This window comes from Triturus cristatus, chromosome 2_2 (assembly GCF_964204655.1).
Source record: "Triturus cristatus chromosome 2_2, aTriCri1.1, whole genome shotgun sequence".
NCBI lineage: Eukaryota > Metazoa > Chordata > Amphibia > Caudata > Salamandridae > Triturus > Triturus cristatus.
Genome location: NC_140582.1, coordinates 554700957 through 554715685, shown reverse-complemented (window position 1 = coordinate 554715685; position 14729 = coordinate 554700957). Strand labels below are relative to the sequence as shown.

The window sequence follows — 14729 nt, the reverse complement described above, 5'->3', positions numbered from 1 at the left end:
GTGTATGGTCTGAGGAAAACTCACAGGAACAGCATAGGCTCACTCGAGGAATTCATATACACCACTCATAGGTGTGTCTGTAGATCCACCAAGGAATGGTGATAGCACAACCCATCAGTGTGGGTGGTGTTAAAAGGCATTCAAAGGCAGCATTATGTGATTATGTGGAGGAGAGGTCTTTATATTACAGAATAGGATAGGAAGCAACATAGGCAGGGTCAACAAAATATTTAGTTAGAGTTAAGTGAAGCAGGATTATGGGCCAGGTTATACATGGCCCTAACTTGCCCAAAGAGGGAAGGTCCTTCTAACCTCTCTGTCCCCTGTCTGGACACTGTTGTAGAAAGAGTTGAGGGGAGAGGCTTAGCAGCAAGGCCAGGGTTCTAGCACCTGGACATCTGCCTAGAACGTCTTCAATAGTTCGGATTCATCATGGCCCAGGCCAGAAGGCAGTGCAAGACCTTGCTGGGACAATAATAAAATGGAGTCAGGACGGCCATAACACAATTGGAGATGAATGGAGACTTAAGGAGTACACAAATGGTTCAGTGTAACAAAACAACTATTAGGCAAATACTTAGATGAACACATTAAATCCGTTCACATCAAACATTTGACATAATAAACCTTAAGAAATGCAGACATGACTACAACATGTTTTACCAGTCATAAACATTGGAAAACCTACCTCTCCTGACTCTCTCCCACCAAAGACTACTGTGCTTGAAGGACCCCTGCATATACCAACTCTTCAATCCAAGAAGGCCAAACCATGTCATATATGTTATAATGTTCCATCAGAAAAGTGGAAGTCAGCAGTTAATTTGACTGGAGGTGAGTGACTAGCCTAGAACCATCTGTATAGCTTGGATTCATCAATCCTCAGGATAGAGGGCAGGACAAGGGCCTACCGAGACTTTGAAAGGCATTGATCGTGGTGAGCTCTATGTGGGTCCTGACGCAAGAACAATGGGGAAATTCAAAGGGGCATATGTACAAGCTCCTATCGCCATGGGAACATCACTTTTTGTTCATAGGGCACCCTTTCACACTGGTTAGCGTGAAAGGGGAGTGTAGTGAGTATTGTGGTGGGCGTCCCATCCCAACACCCATTGTATTTTACGCTATGTACAAGGGTGGTGTACATAGGAGGCAGAGCCAAAATTAAGACCAGGAAAACCCTGTGTCTTAAGTTGGTGAAACAAGGACAAATGCATTATTTCTCCTTGTTTTTGCTTTTTCCATGTGTACTGCCTTGTGCAACACTCATGGAAAAAGCAAAATGCCATGGTTTGTTTATGTACAGGAAGGTGCTCCTTCCAGTACATCAACAAACCTTTAAAAAATGCAACTCTGTCACTTTCATGTGTGCTACATAAAGCAGCACACATGAACGTGACAGAATTGCATTTTAGGATTGTTTATGTGCAGGAAGGGACACTTTGCTACACAACAATCCTCCCCTGCACGCAGACACCCTTGCACTCTGGTGCAAGGGTGCCTGCGTTGGCGCTAAGTTGTTAAACTTGGCGCCATCGCAGGGAGAAACGCATGACTGCACCACATTCTTGTAAATATGGTGCAGCCTTGCGTTTCCGAAGTGGTGGAGAGTGTTGTTTAGCTGAGAAGGCTAACGACACGCTCCCCCACTTCATTGTACATATCCCCAAAGATTATTTTGGCCAATAAACACTGTTGTCAGAAAATATCAAATCAAACACATGGTGTAGAACACTAAGTCTTTCGGTGTCTTATCAGTGGTAGTAAGCTCCATATACATAACCACACCATACTATAATTCTTTTTTATACTGGGGGTTGTTTGAATTGCCAGAAAAAAGAATACAATTGACACTGAATAGAAAAAACAGAATACTGTGTATTTTATGATTTACTGTTAAAGCGTTATAAGCACGTACAGCCTGTGCCCTTTTCAATTCAAATTCATAATGCAGAGATTCTAAAACTAGTCTTTATTTTATATTTTTCGTCATTTTACTATCACTCTTCTTCTAAAAAAGTTCTTTTTTTTAGACAAAAATCGTAGTATGTATTCGATCTATCTAGCTCACTTTTTGGGCACTATACATGTTAGCAGTTGTTTTGTATGAAAATAACAGATTAAAACATTACTTAGAGAGTGCATACCTTCAATTTGATATAGGTGAATGTGGGTGCATTTTAATCCTAATGCTTAAATCATGGAACATGGAATATAATTCATTTAGTGATCAATTTCTCACTTTCTCTCTGTTTAACTTGTTCAAACAATCTGTTTCATTAGTCTTAGCATATCCAAATTGAAATGTGACTTAAGAAGAGCCCAGACCTATTTTGTATACGTACCAATACAGCATGGGGACCTGCACAGTGGAAAGTGAAGAAAATATGTACATACTTTTTTGACTTCTTTATTTGTTAACTTTGTCCACCATGGGTTACAATATCTTAGCCTAATGCTACTCATGTAGCCGACAATGTTTGCTGTTGCTATTCACGGGTTTCACCAGACAATGCCCAAATACCATGATTTTACCATGCAGTATTAAGAAATCTTTGCAAACATAAACAGAGCAAGCAGGGCTGTGAATAGATAACACCTACTAAAACATAATATTTGTTAAACAAATGTAGCGTATAATACCTATTGTTTCCAGAAGCCATACGGTCAAATAAAGAACTAATAGTCGCCCTGAATCAATAGTACATACACTACTTTAACCAAATGAACGGTGGGCAATTCCTCTAAGTAAAACCTGACCTGTGCTATAAATGTGTTGCTGAATATGAGAGAGCATTCGAATTCCTACAGGCATCCTGGATAGGGAAAGTGCTAAATTGCCTTGTTTGGGTTCAAAACTCGATTACATGTAAGAAGGTTACTCAAAGCTGGAGTAGCATTTGTCAGCGCTGAGTATTTTTGGACACAAATGTAAATCGTAATTTTCTCTTGGGTGGGGGGGGGGGGGAGTCTTGCATTCTGTGGTACACCCTGAATATGGGGCAATAGACTCAGGGAGAGAGAAGTGCAGATTCATTAGGCGGTTTTCCTGCTAAAGAATGCGCTTTTCTTTCGAGGTGTGCATGTATTAAAGCAAAATGGAGAACAGCGCTCCCATGAGGGTATTCTCTTGCCATCTTCGAGACAGTTTTCTGGGCTGCAGTGCCTCGGGTAGCTGCTCAGATATTCATACTCGCTAACGAGGGCTTGGCAGCCTTATGGAGCAGAAATACGGTGTGCGGCAAAATGAAGCACTGGCTTTCGATTTTAAAAAAAGCGTCTTAAAATGCTGACTGCCTAATACTGCGAGAATGGATGTCTGACGCGTGGTTGGAAACTGGTTTTGCAAATTTCACCTGAGGATTGAATAATTACTAAATACAAAGGGGTATGCGTGACTGATAAGAGCACGGTAAGCACGAAACAAAAACACTCAAGCGATTAGTGGTTAAATTGTAAAAACAAACAAAAAAACTGCAGTGGCTCAAAGTTTTTCTAAGGGTTCGGCCATCGGCACTGCCGAATGCCGAAGATGCTGAATACAAGGCTGTGTTGTTTTGATCCAAGGTTACGTCTCTTTCTTCCACTACCCAACGTTCCCAGTCTCTTTATCTCACTCTTGCAGGATCTTTCTCATGGTTTTCCTATTTTTTTCATTCCTCCTTCTTTATCCCTTTTTTGTCTTTCCCTATGTTGCTCTAGGTTAAAGTCTGAAGACGAATAATAAGTCCTGATCCCCAAGGATCAGCGCCAGGGCCCACCAACAGCAACTCTCAGAACAAGTTAAACAGTGTATTTTATGCAACGGGATTTGCAAGTGAAATTAGGTAGACATGTTCAATGCAACCGAGTATCTAGAACCAGACCTGGAAACTGTGCATGTACTGTAGGTTATTGATCTTTTGCTATTGAAGATGATTAGGTTCCTCACCAGCAGAGATGTCAACCAAATTCCGGCCACATGCACATATATAGACCTGTATACCTCATGTGCAAACATTGCAAATTTTGTTTGCTGATGTTCCCCGGTGTCAGCTTGAAAATAAATTTGTATGTGTGCTTGTATCAAATTGTTTGTGCTTAACCTTACTTTCCAAGTGGTTGTAATGGCTTCCTAAACTTTGGTGGGTTGTGTGATAGTCCCTGGGCAGTTGGAATAATTGCAGTTGTTTTCTTTGACTTCCAATTGTTTCTTCTTGGCTTGAAGTGCCACTGAAATTTCAGGGTGGTTAGAGTCCATCCTTGGCTTACATTTGAAAGCTGTTAGGAAAGCAGTTCTGTAGTTGTTGTTCATCCAGCCATATAGAATGGGATTAGCAAATGCAGAACACATAGCGATGACATGAAAGAGCGTGTAGATAAGTTTGTACTCATTCAGGTCCAGAACATTGCTGTCAATGTCACTGGCAAGCTGAAAAGCATAAAAAGGCAGCCAACTGACAGCAAAGACCACCACCACTGCCACTAACATTTTGGTTGTTTTCTTTCGGCGATGATGGTAGTTATCGTTTCCCCCACCAGGGCTAACATGGTTCTTAAGCTTGGTCCATATCCTGATGTAGGCATATGAAATAATTGCCAGGGGCAGGATGTACTGAATTAGCAGCATGGAGATACTGTACATTGTGCCATAACTTACTAGCCCTACTGGCCACCTTTCAGAGCAAGCCTGAATTTTGAAATCTGATGAGATCTCAATCACGGAATATTCCCGGAAAATGGCAAGTGGGCTGGCCAGAATCGCACTGAAAGTCCATGTAATGACAATGATGACGAAACTGATTTTCTTGGAGATTTTGCTTTCCAGGTGGTAGACAATACATCTGTGTCTGTCCAAAGCGATGACCATGAGGGTTACCGTGGATACGTGGACCGCAAGCCCTTGGGCGTAGGTGACTAGGTGGCATAATACAGTACCAAACTTCCATTCATCCAGTAGGGTGTACACTAATGTGAATGGCAGACATAGGGTATTCACCATTAAATCTGCTACAGCCAGATTAGCTATGAAAAAGTTGGTGACTGTGCGCATTGCTTTATATTTGATGATTACATAAATGACAAGTGAGTTTCCAATGACTCCTAAAAGGATAATTGAACTGTAAGCAATAATGAGGACGGTCTGCACACCAACCAGTTTAGTACTGTCAATGAGCTCTGGTTTGTACACTTCATTCAATGATGTAGTGGGCCCCGGTACACTGAACCATGTGCTCTGTTCAGTTTTAGTTTCCTCCGTCCTGTTTTCAACATATCCCACGTTGACTCCAACAAGACCCATGCTGATGGTCGTCTTTGCTGTCTATTGGTAAGAAGTCCCTGAAAATACAAAAAAGTCAAAGTCATATCCTTAGTACATTCAAAATAACAGAATATAAAAGGGCAATACTTACTCAAATTAAAAGTTACTGTAAGACTAACAGTCTTGGCTTTTTCACAATATGGAAAACAAGCAAACTAACCGGTCTGTTAAGTGCGCATATTTAGAACACAATTACTTGGGTCAATTTCCTCTGTGGATGCTCTAATACGACTCTACTGGTCGAAGGCAAATCATTATGGACTTTCTGTATTTTTTGTGTGCAATATAAATATATTTAGTGTTTGACATTCTTGGTATCCTATTTTCGCTGTCAAATGGTTTGTTTTCCTGAAAAGCGAATCACGACCCAGAATTGTGTCAGTGTCCTATATGTAACTGCCTATGTGAAGCATACTTTCGAAAATAGATGGTAGTCCAATGACACAACACGAGCCTGAGCAGTGCAAATAAATAAGTCCACAAGTTGTCAGCCGCCGCTCTAGGGTGAACAGCATCCCATTGTCATATTATCATTTGCTTTCAGTGAACAATATCAGGGGGATACCATCATAGACGCGTGGGGTGACCACTTTGTGTCAGCAGGCCTACGTGACACTGACATGAGGCAGGCCTATTCCCAACTATAACGCCGGTCAGTGTCCCACACCCTGCAGCAGGGCTGAAGCTTCTCTGCACTCAGAATGCAATCCAAACAGCAACAGCTCAACTATTCTGTGAACTTCAGATGTACTGTTGTGTAATTCGGGTGTTAAGTGCCTGCATGGTGGTACTCGGGGCCTACGTCCCTCCTAGTATCTGAGTCGCATATAAAGATAAGTAGACAAGCTCAATGCGCCATCTTTCCTGCAGATCCATGCAGACTTGTAAAGGTGGATTGAGCATGGGACAGACAATGCTCTAGTCAGCAAGATGCCAGTGGGAACCATCCATCGAGCAGAGCTGCTTCCACGGCACCCTCAACAGTCCCAATCCATCAACCATTGCCACCTGAGATAAAGTCAGATACCAGCCCCTGCCTAAATAAGTAAGGCTGCTACAGCTCCCCCTGGTCACTCTCTCATGCTCTACACACAAATGTGACATGGTCTGGGCCTTATTGTATGCAGCAACAGACAGGCACTTATGGAGAGGCAGGCTAGGCAAGAACCTTCATGAAACTCCCTGCTTCCCCACTTCACCTCGCCGGGGGACTCCCGGTTCCCCCGCTTCATATTGCCTTCTGCCATGGCCAGTGTAATACAGCCCTGCCGCCTTCATCACTCGCTGCATGGGGACCCTGGTGCTGAGGAGTCGGCCGACTCAATTCCCTGAGATACGGGCACTGCTTCTGCTGTTGCTCACGGCGGAGGCCCTGCTTACGAGGAGTTAGAGGGTCTATTGAGTGAGGCTGAAGATCCAGCTGTCCACTGCCTCCTCTTCATGGCGTCACGTTGACTAGACCCGGTTAATTGTTGGTCATTGGTTTTGCTCTAAGCAGGGTGGCTGCACTGTTCGCAGGAATAGGGGTTGAAACGCCACCCCACAAGTTCTTTGTCTCGCATTTTTCGAGCTGCACTTCCAGATTCAACTCATTGGCAGCCATTTGCCCTCCCACAATTCAGCCATTTTGTGCCTCCCCAGAAACAGAGCCAGAAGCTAGACTACCCCCAAGAAAAAACATAGAAGAGGCATTTGCTGCTCTTCTATGTGTCCAATCATTCATGATTACAGATACAGAGCTAAAAACATTAGAAATGGAAGAGGCACTCGCTGCTCCTCTTTAACTTGAATCTCTCCTAAGGGTCAATGAAATAGCAAAGAGGAACGATATATCCTCCTCGAGTGGCGGCCATCTTGGATAGGCCAGCCACTTTCTAAACCCTATTCACAATAATACATTACTCTAGTTACAATGTCCTTCATTCTACTGTTCATGTTAATTGAATATCATGCTCTCTAGCAGTAGTTGCCTATCCTATTAGCTCATAATGGAGTGAGCTTTATTGTGGAAAGTGATTATGAGGACTAGGAGTGCTTAGAGGTGGACATTTCCCAAGAGCTTCTCCCGCTTTGAGCCTTGCATCTACCCTCTTGCCTGAATCATTGCCTGGTCCTCTGAATGCTCAGTGGCGGACACAGCCTGCTTCATTATACTACTGCATAGTTACCACGTCCTCGCTACACACTGGCACGCTTTTGCAGGTACATGGAACACAAAGATCTCTGCACTCATTATCACCTGGTTCCATGACCCTATCTGTCTATGCTTTCTGTCTCTTAATCACAGCTGTTAGAAGCCTGGATATGGAGCCAAAAGCCTTAAGTCCTATCCTTACAAATGTGTATTTGGCAATAATGATAATGCTTATACAATTGAATACCCACCTAACCTATCAAAAAATGCATCCAAAAGCTTCAAATATAGACTCCTGAAAGCACATCCAGACAACCTTATTTCGGATCCCTACTTCTGCTTAAAAAAAGGTGTGACAATAAGTGATCTTATCTTCTTTACAAAAAGACATGCTCAATGGATGTTGGCCTTTTACTCACTGGTCCAAATCATCACATCCAAGAAGACTCCTCATGGACTTAGACTTTTGGTTGCCCTCTCACCTACCTACGGAATAGAAGCAACCATCTCCATTTACAACAATGGGACTATCCTTTTACAATCATCTGACCACAACCTGGTCATCTTTGACAACATTATCCCTATCATAAAGAACACAATGTCTAGTAATAAAACCTCACCCTCCCAAAGTCCCCCTATTTCCTCAGACAACCCCCAAAATCCACAAAATGTGTCCGCTCACAACCTCGACATCTCGGATGACCCCATCCCTTCCCTTTCTTGCTCCTCCATAGGGGCTTGCAAACTAAATAGCAACTCTTCTATGACATTAGATTGGTCAGACTCCATCCCTCCCCATTCTCAAACTAGTCAGCATGCTCACCACTCTTCTAGAGCCCTTATGGTACACCATCACCCCTTCTGCACCCCTGACCCCCATGCACATCGTTGCAGACATTGCTATATTGCCCAAGACTCTCCCCATAGGTATACGAGTGTCATGCCCATATTCTGATCTCCCTAACCAGGCCACCAGCAATGTAACTCCTAAGACCATAGTACATATTTGTAACCAGCTGCTACTCTTCCCACTTCGCAATGCACTACTCATCTCTGCCTCGCCTCTGCAGGCCCTGCCTGACCAGCATCTCTCTAACCTTCCCTCCCAAAGATCACCCCCTCACAGCCCCTGTCCCCAAGTACCGGGAACTCATTCCCACCCAGCCTTAGAATCCAGACTGGATGAGATTTCACTAGCCTTCCAACAAATCATGGCTGATGTCCAAAGCCTTTTACACCTCACCTCTGAGTTATCTGATAATACGAAGTTAAGTTGGTCTATGAAGACTAAGTGCCTCAACAACACACGTCCCTCTAAATCCTGCTCCAGGCTCTCTGCACGTCCTACAACCATTGGGACCTCACCACTAGTCACCTCTACACACCAAAGATGGAAAACCTCACCTCTCCTTAATGACTCCTCGCAGCCTTTAAGAGTAAAGGGCCCTGTTAGAAATGGGATTTCTGGTTGGCTAGGGCTTGCGCCAAAGCCAGACAGAAACCACCACTCTAGTCAGGGCTGGGGAGTTACACGCCAAAGATAACCCCTGCTCACCCCCTTGGTAGCTTGGCACGAGCAGTCCGGCTTATCTCTGAGGCGATGTGTAAAGCGTTTGCGCGCGCACCCAGCAACAACACCCAAGGCCCACCACAAAGGAAACTCCACACAAGGTATTATATAAAAATAACCTTTGTATTATACACAACACATTAGATAAAAACACACACTTTACAATGTGCCAACATGCACGGGCAGAATATACAAGGGATTATATATACAGGGGACAGGGCCACATGGACCACTGTCAGGAATTAGCACTTTGTAGAAATATGATATGAAATTACTGTTCACACAAAAATAGCACAGGTATCACAGAACCAGTAACTACTGGTATTGGGCAATTACACCCTACGCAATCCTAATACACCTTAGGTACACATCTCGCAGGGGGGGACCATGGACACATCAGCCTAACCTACACCGGGAAAAACCCTCTCCTACGCATAGGCCCAACTAGACTGAGACATCGCCTAAATACATTGCGCAGGCGCAAAAATACACAAGGAATAATGATCGGGTACCCTAGGGGAGGGCACAACACAAGAAGAACTGTCCCCAGGCCAACCTGGCCTCTCAGGGGCAAGGACGCCCTAGGTCCAGCAGAGTCAGGGCGCACTTGCGCAGGCTGCGCAAGCCAGGAACACAAAGCACAACCTAAACGTGGCAGTTGCCCACTAAGTGCTGGGCAACTGTGGACAAGGAGCCGGGGCACCCCTGTGCCTTTCAAAACAAAAATATGCAGCACGTGAGCCACCTAGGCTCTGGAAGTACTATGCCCAAACGTTGGAGCCTCACAGGCTCTCGAACCACATAAGCACCACATAAGAGCCTCACGGGGCTCCGTGAACCATTAGGCCCCTGTCGTTAGAGCCTCTCTGGGCTCTGGAACAAGAATGGCCCCGTAACGTTGGAGCCTTCTCGGGGCTCAGGGCAAACCAATGCGGGTCGTTGGAGCACACTAGTGCTCGAGAAAATAATGCGGGCCCCTTCGTTGGAGCCTCGCGGGGGCTCAGAGACACTGCGGCGCGTGGGAGCCTCGTGGGCTCCACGCACCATAGAAATGCCCTCGGAAGGTTGGAGTCCCACTCTGGGACGAGAGTAGAAAGGCCCCCGCTGGGGCGGCCCGCTAACAGACGGGGCCGCCCAAGAACTTCTAGACGTAGTGCCTTCTCTGGCACTTTACACAGTTACTGGCTCCCCCCCCTCGGCGGGAGCGAAATGCAGGCCGGACCCCCCCTCGGAGCCCTCACTCACCGGGCTCGTCGGGGAAGGCTCTTTCTTCGTCCGGCAGCACTTCTGGAGCGCGGGGTAGGCTCCCGCCTGCTCCTGTTCGCACCTCTTCTCGGCGGCGTTCCTCTTCCCGGCGCGGGGCTTCCCTCGACACACGGGAGCCCTGCGCGGCGTCGAGTCGCTGGCGCCACCTCCTGATCTCCGTCACAGGAGCGCGGGGTAGGCTCCCGTCCGCTTCCTGTTTTAGCAGTCCCGCCCACGTCCCAAAAGGCCTGCCTGACTTCCTGGGTTTCGGCAGGGGCCGCGGCGGTGACTTTCTTTACGGTGGCAAAGAGGGGTGGGCTCCCTCCATGATGCAATATACGGCGGGGTGGGCACCCGCCGTAAGAATAACCAAATAAGCGGGGTGGGCACCCGCAAGCACACCACAATGCGGGGTGGGCTCCCGCTTGATTAAATAATTAAATAAGCGGGGTAAACACCGGGTGGGCACCGGCTAGCAGCAATAAAGCGCTCCTGAGCGCTTAAGGCAAATCAAAGCGCTTCCAGGCGCTTAGTGACACAGATAAAGCGCTCCCAGCGCTTTAGGGCAAAATAATCCACCAAGTCCAGCAAAGTTCCTAGGAAGGTAGGCAGGGGGACAAGGCTGGGCCAGGGGCCAGCTCACTGGGCCCTCCAGGGCAGGAAGGCAGTCCCAAGTGGCGGTTCCTCCTGGCTTCCAGCAGCAGCAGCCCCCCTCAGGATCCTGGAAGTGAACAGTTTCTGTGGGGACACAGCCCCATTTTTATACAGCAAACCCCTTTGTTCTGGGTTCAGGGTGAGGGGGAAAACCAGTCGCAGCTGGTTGGGGAGCACCCTTGATGTGCTCAGCCCCTCACCCTATTCAGTGGCAGGGCTAGGGTCGTCAGTCGCACCACAGGGGGCGGGGCCAGCATTGTGTGTGGAAAACCCTGTCCTATTCAGGACCCAGGTGTACTCCTCCCACCCATCTAGCTGCTGATCTCCCCATTCACCACTGGGTGACTCATCCTGACTCTGGGGAATCCCTAGCCCGTCACATGACACGACCAGCCAATCACGCGACAGACACACTGCACACAGAAGTGCCCACTTCTAGAAGTGGCACTTCCACACTAGGTACATGCACGCCGCACACATCATCGCGCAGCATTCACTCCCACGAGTCCGCACATACCAAACTCGGGCCTGCACACCCCACGCATCAGGAACTACTAGGGACACATACATTCCCCATGCATTCCTATGGGAGGGCAGGCCTATCTCACCACATGCACTCAGAGCACGCACGCACTTTACCCTGGCACACAGGGAAAGTGCGCAGAGACCAAACAATTGCCACACCAAGTCATCAGTAAAAAGAAAAAAAGTTCAGGGGTGAACCTGCCAGAAGGGCCAAGTCCAACACAACCCCCTTCCAGCCAAAACGCAGGGCAGCCCAATCACCACCGTGATGGACTTCCCTGCTTGGGGCGATAGAACACGGACGCGGGCCCGCAACTGCAGGGACACCCTCCGGTTCTACGCCACGGTGAACCCATGGAATTCTTTCTAACACCACTGTCTGGACCAACTGGGCTACCCCACTGGTACTCCCAAGCTGTCCGCGGCCAAGACCAGGCCCTAGGCCACCCAGGTGCCACTGGTCTTTGGCTAACCACAGAGTGGGGGGTAGTAACCCCTGGCACATAGCGGCCATTCTCCACTCTTCCTCTCTGAAAGACAGGACTAGACTGCCACTGGTTCTCCAGCCTAGGGTCTACACCCTCAGGCGGACCAGGAGTCTCAGGGAAGGCTCTCCTCCCCCTACCTCTTCTCCTAGGGTTCCTCCTCCTCTGGCGAGGGGTACACCTAGAACGCCATTCCAACCCAGGGTTTAACCCCTCAGGTTGTACCGGGGGCAGAGGTGGGCTCTCCCACCCTCTGCACCCCCTTCCAGAACCCTGCTCCCTACCAACTGGGGCGGTACCTCTGGAAGAAGAACTGGTCGGGATGCTGATTACAGACGTCCCACCCTTCAGGTCAGGCTGATCCCGAACCTGGCCTTGCAACCTCCGGCCTAGAACCTTTGGTGGAATAATTGCCTGGCACTCCAGGACTTCTGGGGATCTCCACTCCATCCCCCTGAGGCTATCAAATGACACGTATGTCGAGCGACTGTCTGTCTGGCGCTGATCTCCCATCCCCTGTCCACCTGACAGTGCGCGGAGATCCCCCAGAACAGAAGTGGTGTCACCCTGGTCACTACACGGGAACCTAGCCCAACTGGGAAGTCCCTGACCCACCGGCTCTTCCACTGGGGAACTCATCCCCCAATCACTCACGCTGGACTCCTGTACCCTCCCTACCGGAGCGGTACCGCCAGACTCCAGAACCACAGGAGCCCTGGTTACAGGTGCTCCAGGTCCTCCACTCACTAAGAGATCTTCCTCAAGTGGACTAACAGGACAGCCTAGGTCCCCAACTTGGTGTTCCCTCATGAAACCATCCAAGTCCTGAGGCAGGGTTTCGGGCGTCTGGGGACCCTCGGTCACCCCTCACTCCTGCTCCACTGAGCCAGGCAGTGAGCCCCTACACCCTCCTCGCTATCCTGGGACCTAGCTGGGCTACACTGAGCCTCCTCCACCACGCTGGGCTGGAGGATCTCTGACCCACTATTGTTGGAATCACTCACTAATTACACTAGAGAACCTCTGGCCCTTTCCCAGCGGTCTGCTTCCTCTGCAAGTTCAAATGGACAAAAAGAATTATACCTCAACAGGTGTTGGCGCAACCCTGGAGAACAACTACTGAGCATCTGCTCCTTGATAATCATATTTAGTACTCCATCCAAATCCTGCTCCGGGTTAAACACCAACCAGTCCACCAGGGCATCATGACATTCCTCCACAGCCTCCTCCCAAGACTGGTGAGACAGCTTCTTACTGCCCCTGAACTTCAACCTACATTCCTCCTCTCGGGAACAAGGTACCACACTCGGGGAACTGGGACTGGGACTCTCTATACTGCACTTTATATTGCTGCCCCCCCTGGACTCCACCCTCACTGGGGAGTCCAGAAAACTACCACTGCGCTCAGGGGACAGGGAAAGGGGTGAGGCGCTATCTTCTACGCTGGACCCAGCAAGGGACTCCCTACCTACGGGGTCCTCACTCTCTACTGGCGTCCAGGTACTGTCATCTTCTTCTGAGTCTTCAGGGCTCCCCACAGACCCACCACCCTCCAGGTGTGAGGCCCGGGCCCTTTCTTCCTCACTGCGCTCACGTTTCCATTCATCTGCTTGCCATCCAATCATGTAGTTCCTCAATTCGTACACAGTGTCTGACTCTCTCACCCCTATGTTTCTTTCTCTACAGAACCTTTCCAACTCCTGCATACTGTAATAAACTAGATCACTGAGGTCAAAAGCAGGCTCCATTCTGGCAGACGTTCTAGAGAAAAGATCACACAGGGAACCTAGGGGTCTGAGTTTAACAGGAGTACACAATTCACAAAAAGATTCAGCAAGCTCTCTAACCCAGAGAACTCACACTCACTTGCCTAGTGCCACTCACCACTCATCCACACACAACCCTCCCCTCGGACTGGTAAGGCAGTTTCTACCACCCCTGATTCCTCAACCTGACCACCACGTGACACAGGTACCAACTCTGGGCGCAGGGCGGGGGACAAATGTACAGGACACTATTACGCTGCCACCACTGGATCCCACCCTCTGGTGAATCCAGAAAACACAATGCACTAAGGGGGATGATCTACCCTCCCGAGCTAGGGACACCTAACTCACAGTGCACAAAAACACATTTCCAAGGAAATGACAATTAAAAACAATTTTAAAACAATAATCCCTATACCATGTGATTTATCTAAATGCAGAGTTTTGTAGTGCGGCCAGTTGCCGCTGCGGTACAGCGCAAACGCAAGTCCAAATCCCACCGCTGATCACCAATGTTAGAAATGGGATTTCTGGTTGGCTAGGGCTTGCGCCAAAGCCAGACAGAAACCACCACTCTAGTCAGGGCTGGGGAGTTACACGCCAAAGATAACCCCTGCTCACCCCATTGGTAGCTTGGCACGAGCAGTCCGGCTTATCTCTGAGGCGATGTGTAAAGCGTTTGCGCGCGCACCCAGCAACAACACCCAAGGCCCACCACAAAGGAAACTCCACACAAGGTATTATATAAAAATAACCTTTGTATTATACACAACACATTAGATAAAAACACACACTTTACAATGTGCCAACATGCACGGGCAGAATTTACAAGGGATTATATATACAGGGGACAGGGCCACATGGACCACTGTCAGGAATTAGCACTTTGTAGAAATATGATATGAAATTACTGTTCACACAAAAATAGCACAGGTATCACAGAACCAGTAACTACTGGTATTGGGCAATTACACCCTACGCAATCCTAATACACCTTAGGTACACATCACGCAGGGGGGGACCATGGACACATCAGCCTAACCTACAC

At 48.0% G+C, this 14729-nt stretch overlaps 1 protein-coding gene across 1 annotated transcript in view; it reads right to left on the bottom strand.

The window, feature by feature from the left end:
- Nucleotides 1-1931: 1931 nt before the first annotated feature.
- NPY2R (neuropeptide Y receptor Y2) overlaps nucleotides 1932-14729 on the bottom strand; it is a 134821-nt gene continuing 122023 nt past the window's right edge. The window contains exon 2 of the mRNA XM_085641704.1: nucleotides 1932-5319. Coding sequence (XP_085497830.1) covers nucleotides 4115-5281 — 1167 coding nt within the window. The 5' untranslated portion in view covers nucleotides 5282-5319 and the 3' untranslated portion in view covers nucleotides 1932-4114. The remainder of the gene's footprint in view (nucleotides 5320-14729) is intronic.